At 40.2% G+C, this 23,659-nt stretch overlaps 1 protein-coding gene across 5 annotated transcripts in view; it reads right to left on the bottom strand.

The window, feature by feature from the left end:
• The window catches only part of rcan3 (regulator of calcineurin 3), a 47,579-nt gene that overhangs the window by 11,580 nt on the left and 12,340 nt on the right, over positions 1-23,659 (bottom strand). The window contains exons 1-2 of one of the 5 annotated variants that reach the window (XM_026151705.1): positions 18,285-18,418; positions 15,730-17,704 (exon numbers count right to left, since the gene is read on the bottom strand). The exons of the other annotated variants lie outside the window; for them this stretch is intronic. Of the exons in view, the coding sequence (XP_026007490.1) occupies positions 15,730-15,816 (87 nt within the window). The 5' untranslated portion in view covers positions 15,817-17,704; positions 18,285-18,418. Of the gene's footprint in view, positions 1-15,729; positions 17,705-18,284; positions 18,419-23,659 lie in introns of those variants that run through there. 5 annotated transcript variants of the gene reach the window in all.

The following is a 23,659-nucleotide window of genomic DNA, read 5'->3' as shown; positions in this document are numbered from 1 at the left end:
TGGCAAAATTGAAGTTAACTGAGTTGAATTCCTTAGCAACCAGTTGCTACTGGGTCACTGATCGGCCTCTAGGGCTGTATGACTGAGGCCTAAATGGTCTCACCTTTCAATTTGTTAAATGTTGTTTTCAGGTTCCTTAATATTTGCATGTGAGCACGACAGATTTTGTTTTAAATTTGAATTTTATATTTAATAAATGAACAATGGAACAAATCCACATGGACAGGCTTTTGTGGTCACTTTAGACGAGCAAAAAAAGCTTCAAACCTCACTTGTTACTAAACTGTTTACAGCCTACACTATGGAAAGCATGTTAGGAAACAGCTGCTTACACATTCAGCAGGTGTAAAACAAAATTAGCATTCACTTGAAGTTTTTTCTTCCCTCAAGGCGAATGCTTGAGGGAAGCATTTGTTCAGTACAATTTCCTAGCTACAGTACATTTGTACATTTGTATAGTACATTTGGTTTATCTGAGCTAAAAAGGAAAAGATGCTGGTGAGCATGCTCGCACTAAATTAAGATATTAACGATGCAGTGACTAAAATGAAAAGACTGAAGCAGTCACCTTAAAAAAGCTTTCAAGCGTCATATAGCTAAAGGAAATTGACTGAAGACAGACTCATGAGTCACAGTTGGTGTTTATCATAAGAGACACGTTTGTTGGTTATGAGTAAACTGGGGGTGGGAGGTTGGTAGCATTTGTATTGCAAGATCTTGATTTACATTTCAGAGCATTTTACATTTCCATTGTTTGTTACAGTTGCTCCTGATTTTGGTGTAATCGTGACTTGAGTATAACAACAAAGACACTTGTTGAACCTCTCTGTAGAGCCCGCCTCAGCCCTTATTCACACTGTGAATTTTCCATGAGCCTTGGCCAGCTTCTATGACTCAGATGTCATCAAAACTCCATGTGTAAAACTGATAAGATTATCATTTACATACACAGAGGCACACACACACACACACACACCCACACACACAGTGGTGACTTCCTTAACCCAAATTGATATTTTGGCATGTGCAAAGACGTGGGAAAGCTCTGAGATCATGTTCCATAATAGCAGGCAATGTTTGTTTTAGTTTTACACCACCATATGCCAGCGCTGATAAACCCACGACTGATTGGTGCGTAACAAGTGAGCGTGCTGATCACTAATTTATGTGGCCTCTATGCGCAAACATGTTAAAGGAATGAGAGGAGGAAGACGAGGGGAAACGAGGAAGAAGAGAGGGGTTGTTGAGTTACATGTGGCTGAAAAGTGCCCTGCTCATCTGCCATCGCAATGTTCCCTGTGGTGACCTACTCCCTTTGTTCCCTTGTGTAGTGTGTGTTTGTGAGAGAGATACAGAGAGCAATTGAGCAAGTCTGTGGGTGATGTAGACAAAGCGTTCATGATTCTTCACTGTGTTTCCACAGCTGTAGGTACCCACACAAATACAATACGCCTACTATACACTCACGCACAGGGAAGTCTGCATAATAAAATAATTGGGCAGCGCCATTCGTCTCTAAGCACAGCTGAAGGACGACCGCTTTTAACCGCACAAAATCCTACCAGTACTCTGTGTCCTGTGAGAGCCCGAAGGACAACAGGTGAGGGAGAAGAAGCGAACAGCACGTCCTGTTTTTCATTCTCAACACAGAAGATTAAAAAAAAAACAACCTTCACACCTCCAAAAAACAAACAAACCTGAAAATAAGAACAAGCTGGATACCGAATTGCTTCAGAACATAAAATTTGCTGCTGTTTATAATAAGGCTGTTGCTCACGGGAGAATTCCAGTGTGTGTAGAGTCTTTGGTGTAGACCGCACATTTCTCCATGTCACCTTTGTGTAACACCCGAGCTATAGCTCCACGAGCCAGATTCCCTTACTTTCCTGTCTTTGATTTTGCTTCTGCCCAGTTGTTGCGTAACAGAGCTACTCTGTCACAACATTCAAGCTGAATCTGTCATGGTCCTCATTTTTTGGACCCTGAGTTATGATTTCTGAACTTATTTGTCAAGTATTTTCCGTTTGGCTCTTAGTTTGTTTGCATTTATTTGTATTTTCTTTTTTAATCTTTAGGCCAGGGGTGTCAAACATAAGGCCCACAGACCAGAACCGGCCCTGCAAGGACTCCAAACAGGCCCACTGGACAACTTTGAAAATTGGAAGGACTGCACAGATTTTTACCTTTTAACTGTATTTTCATGTTTTACAGCTTTTCCTATTGAAAGAGGCCTCCATCCCCCAATTGCCATTCGCACTACACAAAAAATTATTAAATAATAGTGATTATTTACAGTAATTCCACAGTAAAAAATAAAATAATCAAAATTTTCTGTGAATTTATGAACATTTTTTATAATTGTGTTATAGCACAGTCTTCATGGACTTCATTTTGAAGGTAATTATCAGGTTAGGCATTTTTAATGATGGCAACCTCTTAACTTAATAGTGCCTTTATTTCAACATTTTTGACAGAACAATTGCCATCTTTACGACCTCCACGTGTGCATGCAAGCGTGCTGGACAACTCGCAGATTTATTTGCAAGTCAGTATTTTATTGTATAATTGCATGATCTTAGTTTTTACTTGTTTTCACTAAAAAGCTATAGATATTATTTTAATCTGAATTTTATTTCCTCATACATATAAATGATTTCATGCTTCCAGCAGCAAGACGGCCCTTAAAAATACACTTGAAAAGGTCCTCTTGAATGCTTCTACTAGTATAAAGTGGGAAAATGGAAATTAGCTTTTACATATGATTACATTCTTGCATTACGTAATATTAACCATAATTAGCGTACACATAAAAAGATCTGCAATCAAAAGCTGCAGTTCAGGAACTGTCTGTGGAGGGGGGAAGATACATACAGGAGATCCAACAAAGAGGCAGGCACAACTGCAAACTAGCACAAAAGACACCAACATAAAAAGACACTAAGCTTGCTAGTAAGCTGCAACCTCTCTTGCAGTTTCTCCAGGGCCTTCCTTTCAGAAGCTTCCCCCTTGGGTTAATAGGGTAGTTATGCTCCTGACTGTAAAGGGAAGGCTGTCATCGCAGTGGCAAAAGGACATAACTGTGTGCATGCTCACAGCAGCAAGCTCAAAAAAAGATCAGACAGCATAGGGATGAGGTGTGCAAGTTTACTGGGAAATGTCAACATGGTTTTCGGTGGCAGAACAAAAGAAAGTAGTAATTTAAAGAGCAGTGCTGAGAGAAACAGGAAGCTGGTTAGAGAAAAAAAACCCACAGGATCTACTTCACACCTTCTCTACCTAATGAACTGGTCAAGTATCAGATGACTGTGACTTGAAGTGTTTTCCCATCTTATGTAAAAGGGAGATTAAGTTTCTTTAATATGTAAACAGCACTAACGCTCAGCAGACCTGCAGGTTCTTCCTGTTCTTACTGACGGATAAACGATTTCAGACACACTGGACAAATACTGGAATGTATTCTCAGCAAGCTGTGTTCAAATTGCGATGTTTTCACAAAAGCGCCTACACGCTGTCACTTTTTATTGTTGTGTTTGTCAGCTCATTGTGTTTACAGAGTTACATAAGGTCCATTTATTTAGCTGTTAGTTTGCTGTCACTGCCGGGAACCAGCGAGTAGCATCATCTGCAACACAGCTACATGTTCCATTATTTCTTTGATGATGCCTGAAAATGCATCACGCACGCACAAATATAATTAATTATTTTCAAAATAATAGGTAACGCAGAAAAGGCATTTGATATTCGTCTGTAGCAATTTTGGACCTTTACAAATAAAATTACAATAACAGCATTTAAATTAAGGGTTATTTGGATTGATGCTTGGTCAGAAACCGTTTCTCAGGATTCTTCAGATAGACAATAATGGTCGAGAAAATAATAGAGCAGCATAACTATAACAACCCTGGTTGGAGGGCAAATTAAACTAACACATAATAATAAAAACTACAATGAAAGAGGATTTGGTTAAATTTAACCCTAGCCTTAGACAACTTTAGATTTAGATGAAAAATGTCGTTTCAGTTCAAATTCACCCTTTCACAATGTTAAAAATACACATTAGCAGGCCCACGCGCCCCATTTCCAACAAGTTTATCTGAGATTTCCTTGATTTAAATTGACTGACTGGGCCACAATGCTCCATTTTTATCTGGTTTCCCATTTAATCCTGTACAGTATTTCAATCACCCTGGCACTCAGAGCACAATCCATGACTGTAATCCACAAGCTTGTTCAGTTCCATGTTGAATTACACCATTTGGCGTTTTGGATCAAAATGAAAAGATTAACCAAACCTAATTGGGACGTGAAGAAGGGTTTTGTTTTTTTCCCCTTCCTTTGGGGAATTACTCAGCTTTCTCTGCGACACGTGCCGAGCTTTAACACAGTCTAATCCAGACCCTCACGCTTGAATTGGATTTGGGTGAAAATCAACAAACTAGGCCACAGAGCTTCTGGGTGAGTGGGGGATGGTGTTACACTAAATATAGATAATGCTGGAATAATTAAGAAAATTCATTTCTTAAGTGTGTAGACAATCGTTTTTAATTACTGTCCTCCCTAAAGGACCAAACTGGAACCAATGTAATGAGGACGAACAAGGTAGGAAGATCTGATTGGAGAGATAACAGACGGCGCTGGACGAAAAATAACTGTACCTGCATGCATTTCTGTTCCAGTATACTTTCTCTAATAGCTTTCCAGTTGAATATGTATTATATTTAAAATATAGAAGACCCTTCAAGTGGCGGATTTTAGAGAAATCACAGTAAAAAAATAAAATAAAATAAAATAAAAACTCAAATTACAAAAAGGATTTCTTGAGTTTTCTAGGTTTTTAAGTTTCATTTATTGTGCATGACCACTAACATCCATTATCTACTCCTCATATAGCGTCTAAATAAAGGGAAATTATTTATTACACCTCGTTAGTCCCCTTTTTCCCCCATCTCAGATTACTGATAATTGTTCTAGCCATCTTCACATTAGTATTAAAGTAAAGGCAGGACTTTGAAAATCTTCTAACTTCAATGAAACATCTGTAAACTACATAATAGTTTATCTGTTTGTTTAAAAAACTGAAAGTCAATAACTCAAATGGCTTGGAAGTGACTTTATTAAACGTAGATTCTAATTGTACATATCCGCTAAATTTTACCACCACTTTTTTTCCAGCTTCTTTGAGAAATTTAGTTAACTGGCAATCTGGGAACCCATCTGCTATTATCTGATGACTTTACCTGTGGGGATAACTGCCAACATTTGCAGCTTCCATTGTATACAGCAAAAATCATTCGCCACGGTTTCCTGATCTTTGTTTACAATGGAAGAGACTAGGGCTGAACGATATATCGCATTTGCGATAATATCGCGACATGATCAAGTGCAATTTTCTAACCGCAAAGGCTGCGATTATACTGCGATTATATTATACAATTCATGGGCTGCATCCTCCTGAGGCCGCATTTGTAGAGCGATTACGTCACAGCGACGCGCCGAAGGCTGTCCAAATTACTACCATATCCCAGAATTCATAGCGCGGCCCAGCCAAACTCCAGTTTCCAGCAATGGCGGCCGCTACTAAGTTTTAAAATTACTCATACTAATCTTTCTGGGTCACAAAATAAACTTTTAACATATTTTCAGGCGAGAAAGTAGTTGTGTAAACATCAAATATCTGCTCGGTTTATCAAGATATCCCATATTTGCAAAAGTGCTTCGACGTTTTCAGAGGCGTCTGCTACCCACCAGCTCGCCAGCTAGCCGGGAGCTCGAGGGTTACTGATGCGGCCGAGAACGGCACAACTCCCGGCACATCATTTTCAGATCACCGCGGAGTTTCGCTGCTCGGGTTAAACGTAATATATAAGTCACTTAGACAACCTAAAAATGTTATTGTTGGGCTTTTTTCAGTGTTTTGTTTGTTCGTGAGTAAATCGGTTTGGCTGAGATTAAAGTTATTAGATTAGATAAAATAAAACTTTATTAATCCCCCGGGTGGGTTCCTCCTTGGTTTTCACACAGCTGACTAAACGTCAAACAGAAAACTTATTAAACAGAAGTATGAGACAGTCGAGAATTTACACCAGTGTCTGGTTATATTTTAGATAGCAAGAAGCAGACGGCCGAGTTTATTAAACTCCACCGAGACAGCGGTGACGCTAATCAGAACTAGACCGTCCAATTTCACGCCTTTAAACTTTAAAGGCGTGTTTGTGTGTGTGTTTATACAATTGCTATTATGTTTGAACTTTATGTGTAATGTTACTGACTGCAGAGATCAGTAAGATGTGTGTATTTTTTATTTATTAGTTTTATTTATTTAATATTATTTTTTAATTGAATGACTGTCTAGTAGTTCACAGATGTCGAAAAACTGAGTGTGGTAAAGCCACTGATTTTTTTTATGTATATTTCTGCAATCTGCACATTGTACTGACTTTCATTTTAATGTTTACACCAGGGTTCCTTGTCAGCACTTTATGCTCAGATGTTTGTAAGCTAAAAATAAACTATTGTGTATGTTCAAATATACTGTTGTGATTGAAGAAGTTAAATAAAAATGTCAGTCATCAATTCATGCATCACCTCATGTCATCATAACAGAGGTCTGTCTTCCAGGAAAGAACAGTTTAAAATTAATGTAATATAGTATTGGCCATACTATATGATGTATTGCTTGTCTTTGTTTAATAATACAGAAGACAAATACCTTAAAAAATAATCGCATATCGCATCGCAATCGCAATATTGGGGCAAAAAATCGCAATTAGATTATTTTCCATAATCGTTCAGCCCTAGAAGAGACATTTTTAAAAGCTTCAGATGTTAGCCAGTGGGTTTTGAGACTGCATTTTGTAAAAATGCTACCTCTGTTTTACTCTTACCAGAGACTACTTACTCAAGCTTGATCCATTAATCCTATAAGCAAACTACAAACAGAAACAAGAAGCCTTACAGAAGCAAAAAAAAAAAACCCTTTATGTCCAGACACGTTCATATACATATAGATATCTATATATATACAGATAGATAGATAAAAATATGCACACACACATATATATATATATGTATATGTATATGTAAGTTACTGTCTTCCTTCTCTCACCCCAACCGGTCACGGCAGATGGCCCCGCCCCTCCCTGAGCCTGGTTCTGCCGGAGGTTACTTCCTGTTAAAAGGGAGTTTTTCCTTCCCACTGTCGCCAAAGCGCTTGCTCATAGGGGGTCATATGATTATTGGGTTTTTCTCTGTATGTATTATTGTAGGGTCTACCTTACAATATAAAGTGCTTCGAGGCGACTGTTGTTGAGTTGTGTACAAATAAAATTGAATTGAATTGAAGTTCAGCTCAACACGGCTTCATTGGCATAAATAGTTCAATAAACTGCATAAAGAAATACTTCATATATTAACTGTTTAAATATTTATGAGCAATGCGATCAACATCAATTCATTTTCTGTCTAGTATTGTTTTACATGCTTGATGGAGAGGTGTGCAAACTAGTGCTCCCCCAAAAGAGCCAAAATCCAACACATAACATAAATTACTGAACTTCAATAACTTAGTGAAACTTAAAAGAGTGTGTTTAATATATAAAGTCTTACACTCCCTTGCTCCACCACCACTAAAGCAGTTCATTAGGCATAAAGAAAGCTCAGACAGGACCAATCGAGCTACAACCCGAGGAGACTTGTTTATTCCCCACAGACGGACAGCATTTGGGCAGAACGTCCTTTCTGTCCAAGGTGGCCATCTGTGGATCAGTCTTCCCCGATCCATTAGAGAATGCTCGACATTCAACTTGTTTAAGGCACAGGTTAAAAACTGGTTATGGACAAATCAAGTGTGTGATCATGTATAAGTTGTATAGTTTTAATGTTTTATTTGGGAATAGAATGATATGTGTGAGTTTGGTGATGGAGTTTTTATTATAAATGAATTATGAATTTTTTATGAATTATTATGTCTATTTTTTAATGTTTTATGGACAACAGATGGAAATTAGCCCTTGGCTATAATCTGGCATGTTTACATTCATGTAATTTATTTTACATTTATGTTCATTAACATGCACGGTCCTAAATAAATAAACACCAGAGAGTTTCCAAAAACCAACATAAAAGCCCTGAACTGAAACATAAAGTACTTGAGTATTTTAAAATACGCTTGTAACATGCCACATACAAATTATAGCTCGAGTGTATTTTAAGGTGCTCAGTGGTTTCTGTTGGCTGTTATGGCTACATTCAGCCTGGAGGTTAGGGGTTAGTGTTTTAGCAATATAAAACATTGTAAGCTACTGTTAGCTTGTGACTACTTAGGATTAGGTAATGTGTCAGAGAGAAAAAAATCTGACTCAGTATCACTGGATAAACTCCGGATAAAGATTGTGCGTGTGTGTTTGTGTGTGTGCAGTGACCTGTACCAACATAGGGAATCACAGCTTTCCTCAAATCAGCCATTAACATTAGCATAGCAGCAAATCCTTAGTATTACAAAACAGTGAGAACAATCTGTGATTAACAGCTTTGTCTTCATTGTGACGGCTCTGAAAACACTGGGAAGGCATGTGAATGGGCCAAGTGTTATACAGGTGAATAAATACCTTGAGCAATGAGCTGAATTGACAGGGCCCAACGCTGCACTGCTATGCTGCCACTGCCAAGGGCACAACGTGTCCACGACAGGGAGCTAAAAATCAGTTTATAGCACAGGGAGACTCATTAATCCTATTACTGCCAACGTGGTCATTACGGGTTTTTTTAAAAACGATTTTTTATCGAAGCTGGAGCTTTTCCTCTTCAGCTCCATTTAGGCAGAACACACAGATGGTGATACAAGCACACGCATAAAATTTCTAGCTGGCTCGCACGCAGATCCGTACGCTTTTAAGGTGACGATAATCCAGAGAGTTACACAACATTACATAAGGTGGCTAAAAGATGCCACACCAACAGTCCTTAACTCAGGCCGCAGAGTACAGACAAATGAGCTCACCACTCTCACTTCCTACTGCTCACTCTTGCATTTTACCCTCTTTCAACATCTCTGGTGGCAATCAGTGCATTACTCTGTGGTGATACAGCATCTCTAGTGATGATTAAGCAGTACAGAAACAAAGGCAAGAGCATGCTGCACAGTTACATCACCATGTTTTGTTGCAGAAATATTATGGACAGTGATTCAAAATGGTAAAAGCATGACCCTAGATGCATCACATATCTACCAATGTACTTTTAATTTCTTATGAATTGCTCTGAAACAGGAGAGAAACTTTCATGGCCTAACAGTTTACAATGACATGTCAAATTCCTTATATTAAGACACCGAAAGTCCCAAAACTCCACAGTGTTTGATTTACTGGTCTCAGCAGATGGCTGATCCTCCTTGAGCCTGGTTCTACCGGAAGCTTCTTCCTGTTAACAGGGAGTTCTTCCTTCCCTCTGTCACCAAGTTCTTCCTCAAAGGGCGTTGTTTGATTGTTGAGGTTTTCTTTTTCCTATTGTAGGGTCTTTACCTTACAATATAAGTTCCCTTGAGGCCACTGTTGCTGGGATTTGTTATCTAACTAAAAGCAAACTAAAAGCAAAATTGCACAAAAAGAAAAGTGTACTTGTTTTTAGAAACTGAGACTCATAAGTGTGTTTATTTTATGATATACAATTGAATGCATAATCTATTAATCTATGTGCCGCATATGGATAAACACACAGCTCTATACTTAATATTATTAGTTTTTGCCCTTAGCTTTCACAGTGCAGTGTATACGCCATAGACTGCAGGGTATGTAAAACTCTTGCTGTGTTTTTCCTTAGTAATTGGCTTGATGTTGCTTTTTCAGTCCCTTGCATTCTCACAGCCATTTTTCTGAGACAGGAAATCTAATTGGAAATTCTGACAAGAAAATTATGTTCCACAAGAACCTTCAATAACAAAGACCAGTCACTGCATGATGCCGTTTCCGAACCCTTTGTCCTCGGTAAGTAAATTGGGAGCCCCTACATTCCATTGCAAGACCTTTTTTATTTTGCATCTAATCTTATCACACAGTCATGTCATCTTGGCTACATGGTAACCAGACACCCAAGCCAGGAGCATGTCCTTTGTTCTACGTCACCCTAACGGACACAGCACTAACCTTTAGCTGACACCTGAGCTCGAGCACTTATCTAGGGTTTCAGGCAAATGTGAATGCCGCCTGCCCAGTGCCCAGAGTGGGGGGAACAGGCACACCTGAGCCCACTGCTCAGACCCAGGATCGCTCAACCCTGCCAATATGCAGATCTAGTTTCCTACCAGCACAGAAAATGATACTGCCGATGTCTACATCCATTCTGCCTTCCCTACCCTACCCTTCTGTTGCTTCTCTGCCTCTTGCCTTACACAAACACCTGGTCTGGCAGCATCACAACAATGTTTTTAAATGTGAGTCTAAGATAACATGAACGCTCAAATCTAATGCATGGTTATTCGGTATGCACTAAGAGCTCTGTCAGTGGTATTTCCCTAGAATATTAAAACAAAAGGCCAAATGTCTAAGTGGGACTGATACATGTATATTTTTTATCTTCACTCTGCTATATTGTACATAAGGCCTATATAAAAAAATTCCACACTCACCCTTCGGGCAATCTTTACCCTTCAAGCTCAGGTCCTCTACCAGAGGCCTGGGACACACACACACACACACACACACACACACACACACACACACACACACACACACACACACACACACACACACACATATATAGTTAGGGTTTAAGCAAAGGATAGAAAATATCTCTATATAAAACTATGGTCTAGTATATTGCTTTTTACCTTCCTGTGCTGTTTATATGCTTAAAATAAACTTCCTAAATGAAGCGCGATGACAACATGTTATGTAACGTAGCACATTAAAAAAAGACAGCGGGAAAGAATGAAAACATCACAGACGTCAGCAAAATCACTCTTCAGTTTTGCTGAACAACAAAAGCGCAGATTAGTCATCAGATCTCGTCTCCTTCCTCATAACCAGCGCGGTTTCTACAACAGCAAAGCGTGAGAACAGACGCAGGGAAGTGAGAGACGGGCAGAAAGACAGACAGTCGACGGGACAAATGGAAAGTGACCCAGGTGGATGGAGAATTCTCCCAGTGTCCTCTGCGAGGTGCTGTTTGTGTTTGCTGACAGAGATGTTTGTCTGTAGGTCTGCGAGTCCGCTGACTCACTGTTGTGGTTGGAGTGTGTGAGTGTGTCAGTGTTACTAGAGTCTTCTGTGTGGGGGAAATCAGGCATAAGTCGAAAATAGCTGTACTTGGTGGTTTGCAGTGTAGCCTCTGTGTGCTGTTTTCATGATGAGGCGGGTCTGACTGTCGGGAGAACCGATGGAGCTGTAAGTGTGAAGAGGTCATGATGTCAAAATGCTGTTTTTTCCAGCAACACTGATGTGTTAAACGTATCATAAAGATACTTTCGGCTGCTCCCTTACTCACAAGGGGTCGCCTCAGTGGGTAGCTCGGCATGTTCGATTTGCCAGATTTCTACACCCGATGCCCTTCCTGACTAGGGCTGCCACGATTAGTCGACTAGTCACGATTACGTCGACTATCAAAATCGTCGACGACTGATTTAATAGTCGACGCGTCGTTTGATGCTTTGTAAGATCACAAAAGACGCAGGAATAAGTGGCAGGATTTAAGAGTGTAATAACGGACTGAAACAGAAGATGGCAGCACTGCATGTACAAGGATGCCAGCTGCCGTTAAACCCCGAAGAAGAAGCAGCTGTGTCCCAGAATTCATAGCGCGGCCCAGCTCAGTTTACAACAATGGCGGCAGCTAGTTAGTTTTAATATTACTCTTATTATTCTTTCTGGGTCACAAAATAAATGTTTAACATATTTTCAGGTGAGAATGTAGCTGTGTAAACCTCAAATATCTGCTCAGTTTATCAGGACACCACATATTTTCAAAAGCGCTCCGACGTTTTCAGAGACGTCTGTTATCCACTAGCTCGATAGCGAGCCGGGAGCTAGGCTCACTAGAGCCGTGAGAACACCGGACTCCTGGCAAATCGTTTTCAAACCCACCGCTGTCTTTCGCTACTCAGGTTAAACATGATATATAAGTCACTTAGATAACTTAACGATGTTATTCTTTGGCTTTTTTTTTTTTTTAGTATTTTATTTGTTCCTGAGTAAATCGGTTTGGCTGAGATTAAAGTTATAGTTTTTACACAGCTGAATAAACGTCAAGCAGACAGCTGATTATCAGAAGTGTGAGATGCTCGAGAATTTACTCCGGTGTCCCGTTATATTTTAGATAGCAAGGAGTTTATTAAACTTCACCGAAACAATCTGCAAATTTCATTAAAATTTAATGAACTATCATCTTGTCTTTATTTTTAGTTAGCACATACCTTACACACAGCTGTAAGCTAATGATAGTTATATAAGAGCAGATGCTGCTGGTGCAGTAAGCTGTAGTTTTACGTCCAATGGATGATGATCTGATTAGTCGACTAATCGCAAAAATAATCTGTGACTAGTCGACTATCAAAATAATCGTTTGTGGCAGCCCTATTCCTGACACATCCCAACAGGGATTTGTGTCTTCTCCTGGGATCAAAGGGGACATCTTTTGGTTGTTAGGCAAATGTGTAAAGCACTACATAGGCATCCTAATTAACGCCCACCCACCCTCCAAAAAAAAAAAGAAAGAAACAACACACATATTTTGCGACTGAGTGAAACCAGAGACGAACTTGTCAAGAGAAAGAGCAGGTCGACAGGCGCGCATTATCTATTTACACCTATATGAAAGTGCAAGTGGATATTTAAAAAAAAATTACATGAAAGTGTCAACATCAAATCAAGCATGCATGGTAACTGTAACTGCAAAGGCAAGCTTTGTCCTAAAATACACTCACAGCATGCCAAAACATGCTACGACCTTCAAAATGTGTCCCGTGCTGTCATCTGCTTATGCTGGTACATTCTGCAGGTAATGACATGAGGTGTGCATGCAGTCAACCTGCACCTCCGGCCTTGCCGAACTTAACATCAACAGTCCTTTTGTTTAATCTAAAATGGATCCCAAGCACTTTCTGGAAAAAAGAGAGCTTTCTACACCATCAGCCTTCCCATTATTATGACAACAACCTACCCTGTGCGTAGCCTCTCAGTCTGTCTCATTAATGATGTAATCAGCAAAGACCCGAGCCGCGCCGTTTTCAACCATGTCAAAGCACTCACTTGTTTTTCTTCATGTTCCCCTTTCAAACACCAACACTGCTTAATCTTTCCTTGACGGGTCTATAAATAGCATCAATCCACTTAAGTTCACCCAAAGTGCTTTGGAACAAAACAGCATTCCGATTATTATCTGTCATCTACAGATTTAGGCATAGTAATAAAAACATGGGCCTCAGACAGGCTCAGATCTGGTTAAATGATAATAAAAAAAACAAGAATAGACTGACGGGGAGGTGGGTTCAATCTGAGCGTGCTCCCCACGTGCCCATCTTTAATCTGCCCTCTTCTTCTGTGCTCTCCATCACTCTCAGTGCACTAGAAACCAGGATTACTAGTGTTCTTTGTGCTATTCAGTCCTCTGTCTGCTGTTTTAATTGTGCACATACCCCCTTTTCTTTGGCGGAGTCTGTGAGAGGTGGGCTGATAAGAGCGGTTTGACAGGAAGGTTTAGTGAAGACTGTCCTCTGATCAGACTGGCCTGCCCCTGTCTGTGTCTAGCCTGTCAGAGGAGGACGGATGATCTAAAGGAGCAGCAGGTTTTAATGAAGGTTTTTCACAGCGAAAGAAATGACACATCCAACCCTAGACTCCCCTTGAAACACACAATCATGAACTGTACAATAAATTAAGAGACATTAGGTCACGGGTGAGTCGAAATCCTAAATAATCAACACTTTAGAGGTTCCACGGTGAAGCTCGTCAGTCGTTTTTCTTACTCTAACATCCCCTAGGGAAATTTGAATCTCCTATAATTGGAGAACAACTGCAGGGTGATACATTGGTGTCTTTCACCTTGGCTGGTCTGCAGTGGTTTAGAAACTGTCAGACCTGGGAGCAATCACAGCAGCTGCCTGGCTAGCTAGGGGCCACAGACCATAGGATGAGTCAGTTGTCAACAGGGACTGTTTTTTTGTGTTACATATTTACAGCATAAAACAGGAGCAAACAAGCACAACAACATCATTAAGAGATGGAAATGAAACTTCAACAATCCACCTATGTACATGTTACTGGAATAGCTTGGGAAGGTTAGTGATAAACATTAAACTGCTAATAAATAAATGAATGAATAAAAAAAATTAATGGTCTATAAGCTGGGTGTGGTGACTGAGATTTGAGCTTCTGTAGGGTAGAAAATTAGCCTATATCACCAGAGCACAACAGCACTTAAGTGTGAGAACCACAGAGGGATTATTTGGAGTTTGTAGGCCAGATAAGTCCTTATACCTCCAGACTGCACTACAGCCCCTTATACTGCTACTTTATTTTGAATTCCTTCACCCTTTTCGTATTTCAGTCATTTTTGGTGATGAGTCAGATCAGACAAGCAGACATGCAGGCAGCAGGTGAGGGAATATATTCTGACATGGAATTTCCAAAGGGTTTAGCGGGTGAGCCAAGCTTTGGCCGACCATCTGCATAGCCTTTTAAGCCTCAAACTTGGCATGTTGTGGTGCCAAAGGTGGGGTCCTGAAGCTCATTTTGAACTCATCTGATTGCAACTGCTTTCCTGACCGACAGTTTATCAAATACCTGTATCTGATGTGTCCCAAGGCAGGGGTGGGCAGCTGATTTTCCCTAAGGGCCCAACTGAGAAACTGGAGCTGTTATGAAGTGCCACACCACAACAGAACTGAGCAGAATTGACTTCAGCTTAGTATTAATTATATATCACTATTAGAGTATTGGTGCATACCTCCACCAGTGTTTCACGTGGGCCCTTGGGAAAATAAATTGCCCACCCCAGTTCTGAGGGCTTTTAGAAAAACACTGCCATAGGGGGTGCAATACTGAATTTATAGTGACACAAATGTACTCAAAGGCAAATCTAATTGTAACTATTTGCCCCCCTTCCATTATCATTTCCTAGGGCATCAATTTCAATCACTTATACCAGGATTTTTTATGCCACTGCATGTTTATTCATGTTCACCAAGTTATTTTTATATTTTTTTCCGGCATCACGTTTAACCTGATGTACCTGCAATGCTGCTGTAAGGCCAGATATAAAACAGAGGGGGGGGGGGGGGGGGGGTTACAAGACAGCCTGTTCGCCACTGCGTCTAAGCATCGCCTCGCTTATTTCCATACATGTGTCTTGCATGGACAATCCACTTCATCATACCCCATTCCAATATCGCCTTGCGAGCCTCATCTTATAATTGCCGTCTATCTGAAGCCTGACACACACACACTGACGCATACACAATGATTCCTTAAAAAAAACATTCGTGCATTTTTCAGCAATTTTTGCAATTCATTCAGCGTCAATCACTGCGGCGTGCACGCGCGGCGCTGCGCGTGCGTCTCCCCGAGATGCGGCTCCCATTGATAAAAATCCTCGTTTGAGGAAGGGCTGCATTCAACGTCACCCAAGACATTCATGCGCTTCTACAGGGGCAGCATGCAGTCGCCCCGAGCAAACTGCTGCACAACACACCGCAAAAAGCAGGCTTCATTTCAACGTGCATTTTTTATGGGTGAACCGTACCTGCATTTTATCTGATGTAAACACCTCAATATCTACTTCGCAGGCGATGATGGTCACCATCTCCAGTTTCATATTTATCGATGGCATTCCCTTGCGTGTTTTGGGTTTTTAAAAAAAATGAGTAAAAGTCTTTCTCTTCCACTCTAGCAGGGCGCAGAAAACGCAGATATCTGTCGCTTTTTTCTCCAGGAAGCTGCGGTTAAGTCCGGCGGACTGTTCTGGATGGTTTCTTTTTTAATCGGCTGCGTGAGTCGAGGCTGGACTCCTCGCTGCACTTACGCGCTGCTGTGAGTGATGCTGCAGCAACTGCACAAACTCTCTCCGTCTCTCTCTCTCTCTGGCTCCTGCCCTCCCCGCTCCTGGCTCCACATTGACGTCATTACCATCCTCACGTTCGTCTTGTTTTACGCCACTGTAGAGCTTGACGAACCACGCAGGGCGCACTGCAGAATTCACCGGCCGGTTTATTCCGCTTTTGTTGCATTTTATTTTTATTACAATTGTCTTTTGTGTTCGCGGGGTTGAGGGAGAAAAATGTGTCACAACCATCTTTGAAAAAAAAAAATCAATCCATGTTTACGTCAAACAACACCAGCATCAGAGTCACACAGACCAACCCATTCATTAAGAAGAAAGTCGTGTTTACACCTGATGTCTTTGTGATATACTGACAACAAATATGGGGTGGACAATGAGAGCAGAAGCTGTATAAGCACCAGTTCAAGTGTAGCATGAGAGATCCTCAACTGTACCGTTACGGTTCACTTCTTCAGGGAGTCAGAGAGGAGATAAGACAAAATATCATCTTACAATAAAAGCGAGGAGCTGATTCAACATTACCTTTCCAGAAATAGACATCAAGTTAATTCAATACATCTCAGATCACAAGGTTATATAGTCAGTATACTGGAGCGTGGAGGTGTATGGTTTGGATTTTCTGTTGAATATTCTCTTAATCCACAGCATCCGTTTTAGTCCAGCATGATTTCTAGCAGTATCAAGTTACACAAGGCTCACAGCTACATGTCTTTGTTTATTATAAAGTTCTTATGCGACCTGCTCCGGGACTACAGATGTAAATTAGCAGTTCTGCTATAATGTTTGCACCTTATATTTCTGGTACATTGGTGTCTATTAACATGTGCTGTCACTGTTATGAATACAATCCTTGTGAAATCAACTGTTAAAGTCAATCCTATACAAGCTGTGTTTGTGTAGTTTTTCTGCCCAACACAGCACATTACATACACTCTGATTACTGGCTTACCATCAGCACTGTGAATGAAAAATATGTTTTCCGCTGAAGGCATCCGCTGCTTTATTTTTTGCCTTGTCAAGCCACAATTGCATAACCACAGATGTCAGTTGTTTGCTGCCTTCAGTTGACATGGTCTGTGACTTCATGAGAATAGGAATATACAGACAAACAACAAGCCTAAAAGCCCATCATGCCGATGTCTGTCTGCATGCTGTTAATAGATATACCTTATTTTGTCAGCATTTTGATGCCTCGAAAACCTTTTAAGAACTTTTCAGTTACTGGTTTGTACTTTAGTGGTACTGTGGCTCTTTATGACTCACAATAAAGCAGCTGATGAAGCTGGTGATGCTGCCACAGCTCCTTGATTATACTGAAAGACTGAGTTTCCATTCCACTTGAAGACCAATCATTTTCCAGATTCCACAGACATTATGCCATTGCGTAAAATGCTAACACACCTTGTCTTCTTTCCATCACTCAGATCATCTGTCTCTCCAGCACTCCATTTCATAATAATAATTGTCTAACCAGCCGAGACAACAAAGTCCCTATAAGCCATTAATATTAAGGCTCTGGGCCGTGAGGGCTATTTCTGTCTGTGTGTGTCAGGCATTGTCCACACTGAGCAGACGGAGAACATGAGAAAGATATTTATGGATGACTGTGACATTCCTCCAGCAGACAGTGTCAGTCACTCGGTCTGGAAAAATTCCCCTGTAAAAGCCACAAAACACAACATATCAGACACAGTAACATGTTGACCTTGTCTGAAAAGCACCGTCAGCTGCTTCATCTGTTGAGATTGAAACTGTTTTAGTCTTTCAAGTCATGGCAGCACGAGCAGGCAGCGCTGGTGATGATACCTGACAGGTTTAGATGTTACATCAAAAGCACTCCCACAGCTCATTAATCACACGCAGAGGAGTGATAAAGCAGCACGCATATGTCGTCTTTTCTTTTGAATCAGCTCTGTTTACTTGAATTTAATGTAGTCTAAGTTTGCCAGAGGTTGTGATCATTTATTTATGCCCTCTTGGAAAATTCTCTTTTCACTTTCCCCTATTTACAAAGCTTTGAGTCAAAGCTGAAAAAAAAGTAAGTTTCACTTCCTGTTAACAGAAAGATCAGCAAAGCAAATGTTTGCAGATAAACAGAGATTAGGTCCTTTCTGCCTGGAACTAATCAATTATTACTTCTGGAATATTGTAACATACTGTAAAACAGTATATTATACTATGTGGCACTGCAAATTTACCACTTACAGCATGTAGCACACATGCTGGTGATAACCAACCTGCATGTGAGTCTGGGGCTACTTCTGTATATCCATGCACATCTTTGTTCTGTAGGAGGAAGCTGGAGTACCCACAACCACATTTCTGCAGAGACAGGCTCCCAGCCAGGCCTTAGATTCAAACCCAGGATCTTCTAGCTGAACCACAGTTACTTACTGCCCAAACTGGACAAGCAGAAACAAATGAATAGATGGTTATATTTACAATGATGCACTGAGGACGACAGATAAAAAAGGGGATCTGACACATTGAAATGATAACACATTACATTTCAGGTACCACCGCAGGCTCCCCCTTTAGCTTTGGCTTAATAATATGAGCTAAATATATATATATATATATATATATATATATATCTAATGGGGATTTGATTTAAAAGTATGTCCAAAAATTTATGTTTAAGAAGAAAATGTACAGAAACAACACATATGAGTAGAATTAGGTCTGTTAAATTAAAAATAAGGACTAAAGGCAGTAAGGAATGGTGCAAAATCAGAGCTAAATAATTAGTTCACATGAATGTTGTGGGTGGGTCAAGGTTAAAGGAGCGCTGCTGTGGCCACTGGCATCAACAAACCGTGCAGACCACTGCATGTGTTGTTCTCGGCTACCGAAGCGCAGCTTCCTTTGATCTGTTTTGTCGCAGCTGATAAGTAGGATGGATCGCCGCGGATGATGAAGCACTTTTCTTCCTCTCTGGCCTCATTCTGCAGCTCTGCTCCTCCTCATTCTCAATTCTTCTCTCCTCATTCACAATTCTCTCTGTTAGATCTCACAGGATGAAGAGAGCCCAAACAAGACTTTGTGCAGGAAAATATAAAGGCTTATATAAAAATCTGAAAGAAAAAACCTGAGGAACACTACGTTTTTCATTTTTTCCTTTCAAATGCTGGCAATTTAGAGGGTTAACAGCAGAACTGAAGATGTTCTGGTCTATTGTTAGCTATAAGTAACAATGCTGTTATGGTCAGCACTGTTTTATAGATTCAATTTACTGAGGTACGCTGTATGTATATGCTTCCATAAATTCCACGTCATACAAAAATCTTCCAGAGGCCAAGATGAGAAAACCGATACCACTCTTACATCTGTACGGTTAATATGTGGATTCCGGCAGCGGTCTATAAATTTAGCTTCACTTAAAGACTGTTGGCAAGGTAACAAAATATGTCCACCAGCAACTCCAAAGTACATCTCCTAAAATAGAAATATTCTGTCAAGTTTAATCTGTTTGCTTAAGCTGCAGCTAATTTAGTAGTGACACAGTAAAAGCTGCAGTACGGTTGTCTCTTTTTGTAGGCAGATATTGACAGAACAGTGTCTAAATATAAAGTGTAAAGATACATGCCAAGAACACGGTTAGATTTAGGAAATGTAAACCCCTGGTAACCTAATGTGTTTTGTCTTTCACTTAAACCTCGCTTCTTTATGACCAATAAGGGGTTATACATGCAATTATCACATAAAGTGCAGTCAATAGGATAGCAATCCAGCTATTGCTCTCTCTAATGTGCACAATGCACTTCATAAGAGATGAGGAGAGGAGTGGACGGAGAGGCAGCAGAGATGCTCAAAGGATGAGACACTGTCTCAGACTCACTGACGAACACAATTTGTATTCTGAAGTGGAGCTCTGCAGTGGAGCGGGGGGGGGGGGGGGGGGGGGGGGAGGAATCAGGGCAGTGGATCACCATTGGTGGGCTGATACACGCATGCTCATAGTATGGACACATGCATGCACATGCACATGTATAACCAAACGCTTCTCTGCACAAGCACAACTCTAATAACTGCATGCAAATCTACAGTATACTGTATATTGCCTGTGTATTAAAAATGAACACAAAGACACGCGTTAGTATATGTTTACACACAAACACATGTACACATACACACATGCACTCCATCTCTTCACTGCCAACCTCTTATTACAACAGGCTACCTCACTTGGCCCAGCCAAACCAACTGTAGTGCCAGCGCCAATGCAGCTGCTGTAATCTAGGCCAAGCTATTTTTATAGCAAGCAGCCAAGTACAGGCACAGGGAGCCAGAGGGAGACAGAGGGATGGGAGGATAAAAGAATGTCTACAGGGCAGAGAGACAGATCTACAGAGTGTAGGTGAGACAGCATGAGGCAGAAAAGAATAGCACAGAGAGGCAGAGCTGGTGTAGAGGGAATAAAAGTAGTGAGGGGCTGAGTGAAACAGAGTGAAAGAGAGCAAGGTCCTGCTGTGTGCAAAGTACAGCGTCAAAACCTGAAGATGAGCACACAACAGAAATGACGAAAACAAGTAGCCTCCATCAACACTGCTTCAAAGCCCCAAACGTTTTTTCTCTTTTTAATCTGGTGGTTTGAATTCTGCAATTGAGCTCAGAAAATTGAGGGGAGGATGATGAAGCTGCTGAAGTCATTCAGATGTGAAATATGCTGATAGACGAGAGTTTTACATGACTTCTGGCAATCAAACTTTAATTAACAGTGATAGGCACAACTCCCAAAGGTCAAATCTGACTGTAACTATTTTCTCCTAATTAACAGAAATGAGCCTGTTAACATGGGAAATCTGCACCTATGCAAACAGAATTTCAATATGTGCACTGCACTCCTGGGTAGGGTTCAGGTGTAAAAAAAAGCTCATATCGTGTACTTACAATCAAGATTTAGCTAGATAAATCAAAATCTGATGACAGCTGCTGACAGATCAGCATTTTTGAAAGTTACTCTTAAATTATTCATTTTTCCCCTTAAAATGTATTGTCATTAAATATGTAGTGGTCATAGATTTGAAAGCACATTTGACATCTTGAAATTCTCTAATGTACCTATCTGGAGAATAGCCGTGCCAACATTAACCTGTGAGATAACGATACACCAAAGCAACAGCAATCCTGGCAAATTAGCTGATCTCAGCGCTAGCCGACATCAGCTGAAGGCTCAGCTGGCACTCTTATCCATATCCACTTCTACATTTTACATATGGAATGCTATTTAAACTCCTTCATAATTGACCACAATTGCTGTGCATCTGCAACCTCAACTCACCTAACCTAACCAATGCTGTGTCTACACATAACAGACTTAGCAAATAACCATTTTAAACTGTAAATCTATGGAAAAATGCTAAGATAACACAGTTTTACCAGCATAAAATAGTATTTTTGCATTAACAAGCTGATTCTCAAAGACCTACTCTATTACCCCCAAACTTGGCATGTGTTGGCATGGTGTACAGTGTGTCCTTAAAAATGTGAAGAATCCTATTTGCAATGGCTTCATTTTACAGCCTGACAATGATCCCAAACACACCACAATAAAAGCATATCTGGATAGAAAACCGCACAATGGATGGAACACTGTCAGTAATGGATTGATCTTCCCAGAGCTCGGACATCAGAATCAGAATCAGAATCAGAAAGGGGTTTTATTGCCAAATGTTGAGCAGGTTTACAACATTAGGAAATTGCTGCGGTGCTTCAGTGCAAACATAGTGTCATAAATAGCATCAACATTATTGAAGCAGTGCGGGATCATCTTGACAGAGAACACTACAAACGGCAGCCAACATCCAAAGAATAGCTCTGAATGTTGTTCAAGAAGCCCTGAGAACTATTCCTGAAGACTACGTAAACAAATTACAAGAAAGCTTAGATAAAGGAGTTCGATTGGTGTTGAAGCTCGTTAGAATTGTTCAAATTCTATTTTTTTCCTTATATATTGTATTTCCATGTATTTTTGCAGACATTTTAATAAATCACTGCTCAAGATTTTTGCACCGACACTCTACAAATATCAATTTTCTGAATTGAGTGCTGCAGAACTATTATCTGTATTATCAGCTTGTTTGTTAACAACTTCCCATTCAATTGTTTCCCATTTAGCATCTTTTGGGCATGTAGCTATGGATGGTGGTATTGTAGCATCTTAGACGCAACAGTTACCTGCTTTTATACATTAATACAATAGAAATAATCATTTTAACCGACTAAGGAAGGGCAGCAAATATTTATTTGTCTAGTCAACTGGTCACAGTCATTCCTAGTTTTATAGTTCGACTTAATAGCTTTTTATAGTTATCTATTAACCATGTTTTATTAAATACATTCTTTAGTGTGGTGCATTTCAATTCTAATAATGTGCAAATTTGTTAAGAAATGAAATTTAAAAAAAAGCTTTTTGCAAACTGCATAACAAATATGAGAACTGACTGCACAGTATGTTTTTGGTCCACAGCCCACATCTGGTGGGCCACCAGCAGCTGTTCAACATTTTAACCCCGTCCAGCAGCTTAGGAGCTGGAGAGATGAGCTGCCGTATAGCTCTGTGGGGAGGACAGAGACAGAGCGAGAGGAAACACAGAGTGACACGTGCCGATGGTTCCACTGATTGCTTTGAAATCAGGTCAAATCTTTGGATTGGGCTAGGCGGACTCGTTGACCCATATGCAGGCAACAACGCTGCTAAAGGAAACATAACAAAGGAGAAGAAGAAGAAGAAAGAACAGGGAGGGACCCGAGGCAGTTTCAAAGCTTTGAAGAAAACATTGTATTCTGAGAAATGGGTATCATTTTCCAAGGCAAGCAAACAAAGAGAAAGAAAGAAATCATAAGACTGTTCACCAGAGGATGGAAGAGCGTTCTATTCTTTCAGATCTAATTGAAAGCTATGGGATTCTAATGGCAGCTGAAATGGGCACAAGTGGTGCACTGGTGCAATGAGATTGTAGACTGAGCACACTAAATTTAAATAAAGTAGGAAATGTTTATGCTTAAGTTTAAGATCCATTTCACACAACCAAATAATTATCAAAGCAACAAATGCTCAAAAGCGTACATCAGAATGCCACAGTACAGCCAATAGGCAGCATGATGGAGACGGTGAAAAGTAGACAATGATAGCAAAGAGAGCACTCGTGGGCGGGAACGAACAATGATGGGAACAGAAATGAACAAACAAAGCTAAATAAGGGACCAAAACAAAAGGAAACACAACAAAAACATACTCCACGACAAAACATCAGCAACAGCATCAATAATCCTTTTCTGTATACAGAAATCGTTTTAAATGCCGTTTGCTCCAACTCTCCTCCAACAATAATGCTTCAAAAGCAAACTCAGAGGGGAGCTGGTGGTTACATTAAGACAATGAAAAGTTATGCAAGCAAGTGAAAAAGTAAAAAAATCTAAAATATGGAGGATATAAACAAAGTCTTTAAAACTAGGCACAAGTAACCATCCTGGATATACAACACAGTGGATGCTTTCCATTATTATAATGTTATAACATCTTTTCATTTATTTCTCACTATCAGCTTTACTAAACTTCTTATTTATTTATGGGTTTGTTTCGGCTCGTTAATGTGACACATTCTTGCCT

Source organism: Astatotilapia calliptera, chromosome 19 (genome assembly GCF_900246225.1).
Source record: "Astatotilapia calliptera chromosome 19, fAstCal1.2, whole genome shotgun sequence".
Classification (NCBI taxonomy): domain Eukaryota; kingdom Metazoa; phylum Chordata; class Actinopteri; order Cichliformes; family Cichlidae; genus Astatotilapia; species Astatotilapia calliptera.
Note: the sequence above shows the minus strand (reverse complement) of the source record. Positions and strands in the feature narration are given on the sequence as shown.